Here is an 11,076-nt window from a genome sequence, read left to right as displayed (position 1 = left end):
AATCTTTGTAAATCAAAGAGTAAACAAATCCTTGGTGTATGGTCTGTGTTATGGATAGACTGCTCTTGAACTTGAGGCATTCTGTTCAGGAGTACTTCACACAATTAAATGTTTTAAATAAACACATGTATCTGTGGATCCATAACATGGTGATTAAATGGAGTCCATTTGTGAGACAGAGTACTACACTTAGTATCTTTTTTTCTTATTTAGGCAGTTATTCAAAGAAGGAAGACGAGGAAGAGATTAAAGTTTTTATACCATGTATAGTTATATTACTTGAAGGTTTTCAACCAAAATACTAATACAAAGGTATCGGGGGAAACAGAGTTAACGAAGAGCACCCTGAGAGACACAGGATCAGAAAGGCAATTTTGTTGTCAAAACAAATAGTTTGTGTAATATTTTAATTGCAGTTAAAAGGCATACCATGAGAATTCCTAAAGACAGTGCAGTGTGTATTAAGCTGGCAACCTTTCTGTATTTTTGAATTTCCTGGTTTGCTTTCATTCCTAGTTAATGTGGTAATTAGTTTAACATCATTACAGCTCTGAGCAGCCCTGTGTGTAGCAAACTACAACTCTTTAACAGATGACATACTCATACTTTTGTTTGAAAAAACTGTGAGTTTAACAACCATGATGCTTCTTCAAAATTTAAAAGAGAACAAATGCAAGAATATTGTCACTTATATTGCCTTGGGTTTTATCTACTTTTCTTTAGCCTCTTGGCTGACTTGGAGCATATTTGTGGTAAATGACTGTGTTGAAAAATGCCTTGTGTACATAGCAACAATGTATGATAAAAAGCTGAGGTTCTTTCTAAACCTTTCTGTCTCCCCTCCCTCTCCCCCTGAGTACACATGCTCTGTCAATATTGGCTCTGGAGACTAACTCTGATCTCTGGAGGTTTTTTGTAAATTCCGTATGAGAACTGTGATGTGCCGTCACAGTAAAATCAGTGGCGTTGCAGAAAGCCCAGGACTGCTGTAACACTTTATTAGTAATTCATTAAATTTCAAAGCTCTCGTTAATGCTTTAACTGAATTGCATGCTCTTTTATACCCTCTTCCTTCCTATTACGTGGATCAAAAGTTAATAGGAATAGCAAGTCAGAGAGTAGAAAATAAACTAGATTGAAGTAATTTACTTTGGTTTTAGTGGCTTTGTAGGAAGCTCTAACAAAAGTCGTTGGATTACTAGGATTGGAGCTACTTTATCTCATTATATGTGTATTTTTTCTTTTGAAATAACTTAATGATGTGATAAGGAGGAAATGTTACATTGCAGTTCTGTTTGTGGAAAGTGTCCTTTTGGTTCTCTTTAAACTGTTTTTTTTTTCCCTAGGCAAAGGCAAGCGTGTGCAGCCGCCCTGGTCTCCACCTGAAGGGACAAAACATTCTAGGCTCTGCCTCTACAACAGCCTGACTCGAAATAAGGTGACTAAATGAAAGAAAAATAGAGATTTCCATAGAAAAACAAACAGAGAAGTCATAAAACGCTCATGTCTTAAGTGTTCACTCTATCAGGAGACAGGTTTTTGGGTTGTATTTTGCCCAGTGTTAACAAGCACTTGCCAGAGATGCTGTGTCAGTCAAGCGTGTTTGCTGGGCAAGTGTTATAATATACACGATAAATATACATATACTACAAGTGCGTGCATGTATGTGTATATTGCATAATATATAGTTCCCAATTGCAAGTTACCATCATGGAAAATAGCCAGGGGTTCAACTGTAATATACATAAATATAGGCAATGTGAACAGAATAAAATCACAGTTTCTTTCTTTAGATGCTGCCTGTGTTAAAAAAAACAAACAAAACCAAACCAAAAGTCTTGCCAATTACATGATTGTAATATAAACTGGTAAAACTTCCTTGTGGTCTTGTTTGAAGGCCCTTTGGGAAAGAGAGGAAATATTAAGAATACTAATGTTATATGGGATGTAGTATTCAAGTATGTGTGAAATGATTATACTCTGTAACCTTTTTCAATGCAAAAGAAAGCCTGATCTTCCCTTTTGCAAACATCTGCCTAGTCCAGATCTTTGTAATGTGATATCTTGATTGATAAGAGTGCAGATAAACATTAGCAGCCACACCCTGTTACCTCTCATGTGACAAAGCTAGTGGCGATCTTTTCTTATAGTAAAACTGGCAGTGGGATAACTATTCATTTTTTGTAATTATAATCCATGTTTTCACTCTCTGATCTCCAAATGTGTTGCTGCTGGCCTGAGATTGTGTCTTCAATTTCTTCTGATCACTGTACCTTCTCTTTCAATTAAGGAAGTATTTCAGCCTCAGAATGGAAAAAAGGTGTTGTGGTATTGCTGTGGTCCAACAGTTTATGATGCATCTCACATGGGACATGCCAGGTACTGCAGATCCTTGTTTTGGTATAGGTAATAACAGGGCCTTATTGGAAACAAAAGATTAACAGTATTTAGATGAGCGTATTACTAGAAAATAGTCTCATTAGGCTCAACGCTTGAGATTTAAGATTAAAAGCATGTTATTATATTGTGTCATTATGCGATTAAAAACTTACTAGTTTTTAATCTAGATGAGGGAAGATTAAAACTGCTGTAAAATTATTGACTCTGAAATTAAAGTAGTTTGTGCATAGAATAGAAACAGACTTGAGGTGTTCAGTAAAAACACCCCTGTATCTTTTTATGTTTAGGTCATACATCTCATTTGATATCCTGAGAAGAATCTTGAGGGATTATTTTAAATATGACATTTTCTATTGTATGAATATTACAGATATTGATGATAAGGTAAGGTCTTTTTAAATTGCACTCTGAAATACTGTACTTTGAGCATGGAAGTCAGAGAGTCATATGTAATTGCCATGTGATAAGCTAAGATAAATCTTACACTTATTAACTTAGACATACATTTTGTACACAAAGTCATTGGTTTTTCTCAGTTTTGTAGCATTCCCATGGTAGCAAAGCCTGTGTTCTTGTATATAAATGGCTGTTGTCATAAATAATGAAGACTAAGCGTTGGTGACTTATTTTATTTTCCTGTTGTTGAGATACCTCATTAACTCTGTTGAGGTAGCTGATTAACTATGCATGGTGTGTTTGATTTATATTACTACATGTAATTCTTGTAGCTTGTTAAATTTATAGGGATTCTGAAATGCCTTTGGCATGTAATAGATTTTATTTGTACTTTGTATGTGTTGCTTCACAAAACTATTTTCATGTTTCTGCTTTGTAGATCATCAAGAGGGCAAGACAAAATTACCTTTTTGAAAGGTATAGAGAGAACAAATCAGCACCAGATCAGCTACTTGAAGATGTTAAAACTGCCTCAGAGGTGGGCATGGAATTTAATCCCTGCTAGTGTCTTAGGTTCTTACTCAGTAATGTAGCAAAGCATCTAAAAAATGCCTCTAAATTTGCTACTGCCTTAAAAAAGCTACCTCCTTTAAAACCTTTTAAAGCTTGTGTGGTTTCACTTTCGTACCATTGATAGTCTTGGAAAGAGCAAAAAGTCTCCAGAGCTTTAGGAATTTAATAAATTGTGTATGTTGGACTGAAGGTGGGGAAAGATGATTCTCTGGTTGTTTTTAGAACTACAGATCACAAAGAGATTATCAGTCTAATGAATTGAATACAGGCCTGGGAATAGGAGGCCTGGAAATTTTGCCCAGCTATCATTGCCTGACATACTCTCTAAGCATAGCATTGAATCTCTCTCTGTTTCACATTAAAGCTTCTCCTTTGCAGATTTGTTATAATCAGCTGTGTAATTAAGGTGATCAACTGCATAGAAAATGAAAATTACTAAATGATAATGTTGATGCAGTAATTTATAAAGTCTTTCTGAAAAACTGAATTCAGATGTGAACTAAATTCCTTTGACTTCACCTTTATTTCTTGATGAGTAGGGTATGTCAGTACTTAGATATCAAAGCTTTTTATGTGGCCTAATGTATTATTCATCACTAGCAAGGTACTGTGTGGCTAAGATAATCTATTGTGTATGGAACACAGCGCTACTGTACTGCAATTTGCTTCCTAATTTTTTTTTAATTGTAGCTCTTCTCAGTTAAATTAAATGAGACAACAGACCCAGATAAAAAGCAAATGTTGGAAAGAATTCAGAATGCAGTGAAGTCTGCTTTTGACCCTCTACAAGAAGCTGTGCAAGCAAAACTCCCCGCAGAAGAGATCAGCAGATGTCATGAGGTCAGTTTCAGCTCCTTTTAAAGTTCTATTTGGCTTACAGTTGTTAGGGGTTTTAAAAATAATATTTAGCTTGTAGTAATTCCCTCTTGATGTTTTACTTCCAGTATAAATTACTGAGCATGCATTTATGACTTTCTAATACTGGTGACAGTTTTCTACACAAGTATTTCCATCTCTGATCAGAGAAGAAAATACATCTCAAAAAACCTATGCTCAGGATAGTTTTTATCCAAAGAGCATTACATTTAGGGACAATAATCCTGGTGACTTTATTGGGCTTTGGTACTGTCGCAGTAACCCAGTCAGTCAATGTAACTACTGTCTTTTAGTAACGGGTTTCCACTTCCATTTTTTCTTGCTTTCAGATTATGTGTGATAATTGCTGTAGGAAGCATAGTGTATGTGCTCCCTTCTTGAGAAAACCCTCTCCCTAAATTACCTTTAAAAAAAAAAAGTCTAGCTATTCTAATATCAAGTGCCTCTATGAAATTGTGTACTGACCTAACAAAATTTAAAAAAACAACTAAAATCTAAGCAATCACACCTTCTGGGCTATATCCTATTGTAAAAAAAGTCATCTTTTAATATAAGACTGAAATGTATCCTTGCTGATGTTCTAATTAGTCTTTCAAACACTTTTCAGCAATGTGCACAGTAAGGCTTCTGTTAGGATGATCCAGTAGTAATGAGGGGAACAGATGATGTGATAGAACTGCAGGTCCCATCCAGTGTTTACAATATAAATTCCACATGCCTATTTAAGTGATTGATATCAAAACAGTTATCACTTATCAGTTTATCTTCTTTCCTCTGTTTGTGTAATCCACATTTATGAAGGGCAATATGATAAAAGTCTGGTAGAAGCACGGATTACTCTGTATTCATAGCCAGGTATCTTTTTCCTTAAGCAAACCTTTCTGTTCAGAGTAATAACTTTCTGCAGAGTTTAGATAGGGTAAGTCTTTGATCAGTTGCACTTACAACTGTTTTTTGTAGATACTGTTGGAAGAAGCCAAAGATTTGCTGTCTGACTGGTTGGACACAAAATTTGGCAGCCAGGTGACTGACAACTCCATATTCTCAAAGCTCCCGAAATTCTGGGAAGGGGAATTTCATAAAGATATGGAAGCACTCAATGTAAGTAAACAAACTGTTTTCTGTTCTAAAAGTGTATATGCCATGCCTCCTAATACCCAAAATACAATTTAGCTCCTTAATAGCTTTTTAAAACCTCATATTTCAACCTTACTGATAAAGTATTTCCTTTAACCTGAGTAGGTAGCTGTTAAATTATAACCTGTTCTGTTTCCATCCCAACGATCTTAAATCCACTGTGCATGTTACCGGAGCCAGTTAGCTGGTGATCAAGTTTGACTTGTGCACTCCATCCTTCCCTCTTGGTGTAACATGGGCTTATAATCATACACTGACCCAGAAGTTTGAGACAGAGTGTGTTAGCTGCACTAGAGAGCCCTGCCAGCCTCACTGTTTAGACTGGCTACTTGTCAGTCTTCAACCACTAAGAAATTATGTGATGATAACAATCAAGGACAGATTTGGCTGTTACAGATGAAATGCCCTGTCATATGCAGTGGCTCAATTCAGTGAAGGTGTATTTATTTACCTGCAAATCAGAGGGACTTACTGCCTGTTCTGTCAGAAGTGTGATAAGTGGAAGAGCTGACGTCTCCTTCACTGGTTGGTTGTTAACATTGCCCTAAAGGCTGAGGAAAAAATGGCCACACACATTGTTTCAGAGCAGAAAGCTTGAAATCAGAGTCTTAGATTCTATGGTTACTTGCTTTTGAGCCAATTTTTAACCAATGTGTAATATATATATATATATTTAATGCATATTTGCATATGTATAAATATTTTTATATAGAAATTCTGCTTTTTATCTGTAGGTTTTACCTCCAGATGTTTTAACACGGGTTAGTGAATATGTGCCAGAAATTGTGGATTTTGTGAAAAAGATTGTGGATAATGGTTATGGGTAAGTTTGCTACTGGATGCTTTTGTTGTGTGCTTATACTGTATTAAAGCTAGAATAATCGTTTTCAACACTTAACTGTGAACTGTTTTGTCCGCTTTCATATGCAATAGTAGAAGAGCAGTCTTTTCCAGAAGTAGTGTTTCATCAAATAAAGAACCTTCAGGTTCCTTTGCAAAAGACCTGTTATTTCTCACCTGATTAAAATGTGCTATTCCATATTTCTTATGATGTCTTACAAAGAGAGAAGCTAGAGTATTAAATTTACAGGGTGAAATCATTGTTCATTAAAATAAATAGTCAAAGTCACATTCACTTGAACTGTGTTTGACTCCTGACCTTCAGCAAGGGATTTAAAAAATGGATGCCTGAGTAAATGTCTAGAAATCAGTTGTAAGTAGCATAAGTTAAAAAATAAAAGTAACTGTAATCTATTTTTCTGCCATTGTCTAATATTTGTGAAAATCAAGGTAATGCTCTCGAAGTTAATAAGTATCATGATAGATTACCATCTGAAATTTCTCGAGTTCTCTTTCTGTTAATAGCCTCAATTTTTTGACATGGAAATATTTTTATTATGGAAAAAAAGCAAACTTGTCGTTCAGACTGACATCATTTCTCTTGCTTGTTCTTCATTTAAACCTACATTTAAAATTTTCTTTAAAAAAAAAAAAAAAAGGAAGACAGTTCAAAATTGTTTGCACTGAATTATCAGCATTCCTGGTAGTCCTGAAACTTACCTTTGTGTCAGAGTTATTATGGACTTACCTTTATGTCAGAGTTTTTATTATGACTGTAGTGGGACAAAATTAGCAAAGTGAAGGACGACAAAATGGACTGTGAAACACGAGTCTCATTATATTATTGCGAAATATTAAAAGGGACCAGAAGTATTGTAGATATTCCTTCTCTTGGGACTGTTATCTGACATCTCGCCTCTTAAGAGTTTAGCAAAAGACATTAGCTGTTTCCCCTTTGATCAATTTTATTATGACTTTCAATTTGTCTGAAGTCTTTATAGTAAAGCCTTAAAACTTAGGCTCACCTAAGTCATCTTTACAGTACTGAGCAGTACCATACTGTATGTGGTTTCACTAGAGAACTTAAGACAGTGATTTTGGGGATAAAATTCAGTTAAGTCTTGGTAGAAATTTAGGTCCATAATGATCTTTAACTTTTCAGGTATGTGTCCAATGGATCTGTATACTTTGATACTGTGAAGTTTGATTCCAGTGAAAAACACTCCTATGCTAAGTTGGTTCCTGAAGCTGTAGGTGATCAAAAAGCTCTCCAAGAGGGTGAAGGTAAAAAGGGGAAATAACACTTGCTTATGTTGCTGACGAAACCAATGATGTGTCAACCTCTTCAATTGATTTCACTGATGTTTGGACCAGAGTTACTGTCAGAATTGAATGGTTTATCTGTTGCACTTCTTTACCAATAGATTTTTTATATTTAAAGTGCATAATGTTAGATATTCTAAACAACTGAGATTGCAGGTATCTCAGCCTGTATATCAAAATTAATTGACAAGTTTAACCTTGACAATTTTATCTTTAATCTGTTTTGGACTCTTATGCGATAGGTGGTATTGTTAATCACTTCTAGTCTTGGGCAGTACTGCAGAAATGGTAAATTCCCTGTGTTTTGAAGATGTTATAATGACAGCACCACCTAAATAGTCATAAAGAGCTAACAGCAAATAATGCATAACACATCTGTGATGGTAACAAAACAGTAAACATAGCTATTGAACAAGTACCAGCCGTTCTGTGCAGCAACTGAGATTAGGGGTGGAAGAAATATCCTATGATCATGTTGTGTGTGCAGATTAAGACAATCCTAGTCTTGATTTGGATCCTTCTAACTTTGGAGTGAATTGATTCTGCATTCTTACTTGTCTATGAGTATAGGGGGGTTTGTTTCTGTATTTCTTTTTCTGTAACTGCAATATTGGAATTGTTCCTGCAGAGAGAATGTAGATGAATTGCATGCGAAAACTGAATTGCAGTGCAGCTGATACTTGTCAGATTTCCTGTCAAGCAAACATTAATCAAAAACCCAAAGAATTATCAAGGTTAATTATGAGGAATTTTGAGGGCTGAGTGGTTTTCTTTTCTTTTGTTTTTGTTTTTTTTTTAAATTCACTTGATGTGAGGTACAGCAAGGCCAAAAATCAATAAAGCTGGTGTTTAAATAAAATGTATATGTTTACATTTTCTCTTTTTAAAGGTGACTTGAGCATCTCAGCTGATCGCTTAAGTGAGAAGCATTCTCCAAATGATTTTGCTTTGTGGAAATCCTCCAAGCCAGGAGAGCCCTCATGGGATTCTCCATGGGGAAAGGTAAGGGCATTATAATCAGGATTTAGATCTTCTACACCTTATTAAATAGCATGTTACACAAATACTTTGCCTAACCTCATATTAATAATGTATAGATTATGAAGGTCTTGTATTCAAGCATAGATTCTGTTGCTATGTTCATGTAATAATTTAGAACGTGTTTCAATCTGTCCGACACTTTTTAAACAGAAGTCTGCATGCAGGCTCCTGATGGCTGTTACTGGTCATTTGTCCTCTATCTACAGGCTTTATTCTTTTTTTTTTTTTCTTGTGATCAAAAATATTAATGTAATTTTAAAAAGAATAATAGGCAGGATAATCAAAGCCTCACAGATTCATATGCCATGTTTGATCTTTAAATCCAACAGTATCCTTTGATGAGGCTGAGACTGAGAATCTTTTTTTTCTTGGTTAACAGTGTATCTCATTTCCTCAGGCGTGTAACTGCTTAGGGGCAGACACAGTGAGGGGATGATACAGAGCCAGGAGAGGAAGGCAATTAATTAGTAGCCGAGTAATGTGTTGTTTTTTTTAACAGGGTCGCCCAGGTTGGCACATTGAATGTTCCGCGATGGCTGGATCCATTCTGGGAGAGTCGATGGATATTCATGGAGGCGGCTTTGACCTCCGATTTCCCCACCATGACAATGAACTGGCACAGTCTGAGGTGAATGAACTGGCCTTCAGCTTCTGCAGTGAAAAAGCGACACGCTTTGCTTTGACTGTGACTCACACAAATCCATCAATTAATTTTTAAAACTTTATGGGTGTTTTGTATAATCATAACTTCTTGTTCTCAGGATTTTATTCTTAAATTATCCTACTTTGTGGTATGTATGTAAACAGTGTTGGGTCTTTGGGGTTTTTTGTTTTTGCTGCAGGCATACTTTGAAAACGATCACTGGGTTCGGTATTTTCTCCATACTGGCCACTTAACAATTGCTGGCTGTAAAATGTCCAAATCTTTGAAGAATTTCATTACCATAAAAGATGCACTGAAGAAACATACAGGTAAAGATTACTTGGGAATTTGAATGCTTATGATGCACTTTGAGTGGTGACTGTGGTAATTTTGTTATTCAGGCATGTAATGAAGTTTTCAAAAATGGCTAACTTCAGGTGTCTTTCTTCTTCACTAACTTTAGAATAGCTTCCTTGTTCTTCTGTTTCTTGTTGGCATTATCTGTATGGATAATAGTGTTCTTGCATTTTTGGTAGATGTATTGATAGTAAGAATATTAAAAATGTTGTTATTGGCCACTACAGTATTGGAGGCAATCAAAATACTTTAGATTATGATTATTTTCCTTGTTTATTTTGAAACTCCTAACAGCACGACAGTTACGGTTGGCTTTCCTCATGCACTCTTGGAAGGATACACTGGATTACTCTAGTAATACCATGGAGTCAGCTATTCAGTATGAGAAGTTTATGAATGTAAGTGAGCTTTCCATTCCTCCTCCAGCTCTCTAAGCTTTGTGTTGTCAGATGTGTTTCAGGGAATAGAACCCAAGGATATATAGGCCATATCCACAGACTGAATTTGCCTTTTGAATTCATCAGGTGGGATGTCACAGTATTTGTTTAGCTACTGTTCAAGTCATGTGAGTTCCACAGACGACTACGTTTCTCTGCAGCTGGGTGCTCTCTCCAAGTTTTGACATCTCCGAGCCGCTTGGCACTTACACGCAGGATTAGTTTCTCAGTTCAGTTTGCTTATGGGACTCAGTCCAACAGACACTCTCATAACATGTCTACCAGATCAGACTTTACACAAATAGAGCAAAAGGGGAAGAGGGTGTATCATTCCTACCTTGTGTCTCCTCACCACGTGTGTCAAGCATTTGCCTCTGTTCCTTGCAGGCATATGTGAGGGGTCAGGCACAGTTCCTTTCCCTGCTTAGTTTGGAGCCGTGATCTAAACCACATTTCATGCAAGGAGGCTGTACAGCATTTTGAGATCACTGATCGTGGTCTCTCCAGCTGAAGATACTCTACTTTTTATGTAAAATGTTTGATTTGAGCCACAGTGTAAGTGAAAATGACTTTTCACCAAGGTGGATGTCCACATAAAATAGGCCTTTGCTATAAAGCGATTTTTATTCTTCAGCTTCCATTGCTAGAAACATACTTAAAAATCTGACATAAGAACTGTTGCCTAAACTTCTAAAAAATAGTATGGTATTTGAGCAGCTTGGTGTTAGAGTGTCATAGTGTATCGTGCAGTGGCAGAGCCAAGAGACAGAACTGAATTACAGTCCAACTGTGATTTACAGAGTGATGTAAAATGTGTGGGTTCCTTGTTTTGACAGATGTTCAGTAGATCCTGGCTGAAACACTGTTGAAACCGTAAACTTTAGGAGGCTAATTAAGAAATAATGCCTTTTTGTAGTAAATATTGGTTGTGTCTAATTTAAACTGATTTTTAGCTATATTCTTCCTGTATAGGAGTTCTTTTTGAATGTGAAGGATATTCTTCGAGCTCCCACTGATGTGACAGGCCAGTTTCAGAAATGGGAAAATCAGGAA

The 11,076-nt window shown here is 36.1% G+C and overlaps 1 protein-coding gene across 1 annotated transcript in view; it reads left to right on the top strand.

Moving 5' to 3' along the window:
• The window catches only part of CARS1 (cysteinyl-tRNA synthetase 1), a 30,647-nt gene that overhangs the window by 4,225 nt on the left and 15,346 nt on the right, over positions 1-11,076 (top strand). Inside the window, exons 4-17 of the mRNA XM_029083715.1 lie at positions 1,108-1,110; positions 1,347-1,438; positions 2,291-2,379; positions 2,688-2,784; positions 3,236-3,334; positions 4,060-4,209; positions 5,206-5,346; positions 6,117-6,205; positions 7,385-7,506; positions 8,435-8,547; positions 9,086-9,214; positions 9,429-9,558; positions 9,881-9,984; positions 10,996-11,076. The exon at positions 10,996-11,076 is cut by the window's right edge and continues 1 nt beyond it. Coding sequence (XP_028939548.1) covers positions 1,108-1,110; positions 1,347-1,438; positions 2,291-2,379; positions 2,688-2,784; positions 3,236-3,334; positions 4,060-4,209; positions 5,206-5,346; positions 6,117-6,205; positions 7,385-7,506; positions 8,435-8,547; positions 9,086-9,214; positions 9,429-9,558; positions 9,881-9,984; positions 10,996-11,076 — 1,439 coding nt within the window. The remainder of the gene's footprint in view (positions 1-1,107; positions 1,111-1,346; positions 1,439-2,290; positions 2,380-2,687; positions 2,785-3,235; positions 3,335-4,059; positions 4,210-5,205; positions 5,347-6,116; positions 6,206-7,384; positions 7,507-8,434; positions 8,548-9,085; positions 9,215-9,428; positions 9,559-9,880; positions 9,985-10,995) is intronic.

This window comes from Antrostomus carolinensis, unplaced genomic scaffold, assembly GCF_000700745.2.
Source record: "Antrostomus carolinensis isolate BGI_N321 unplaced genomic scaffold, ASM70074v2 scaffold40482, whole genome shotgun sequence".
In the NCBI taxonomy this organism is placed as follows: Eukaryota; Metazoa; Chordata; class Aves; order Caprimulgiformes; family Caprimulgidae; genus Antrostomus; species Antrostomus carolinensis.
Note: the sequence above shows the minus strand (reverse complement) of the source record. Positions and strands in the feature narration are given on the sequence as shown.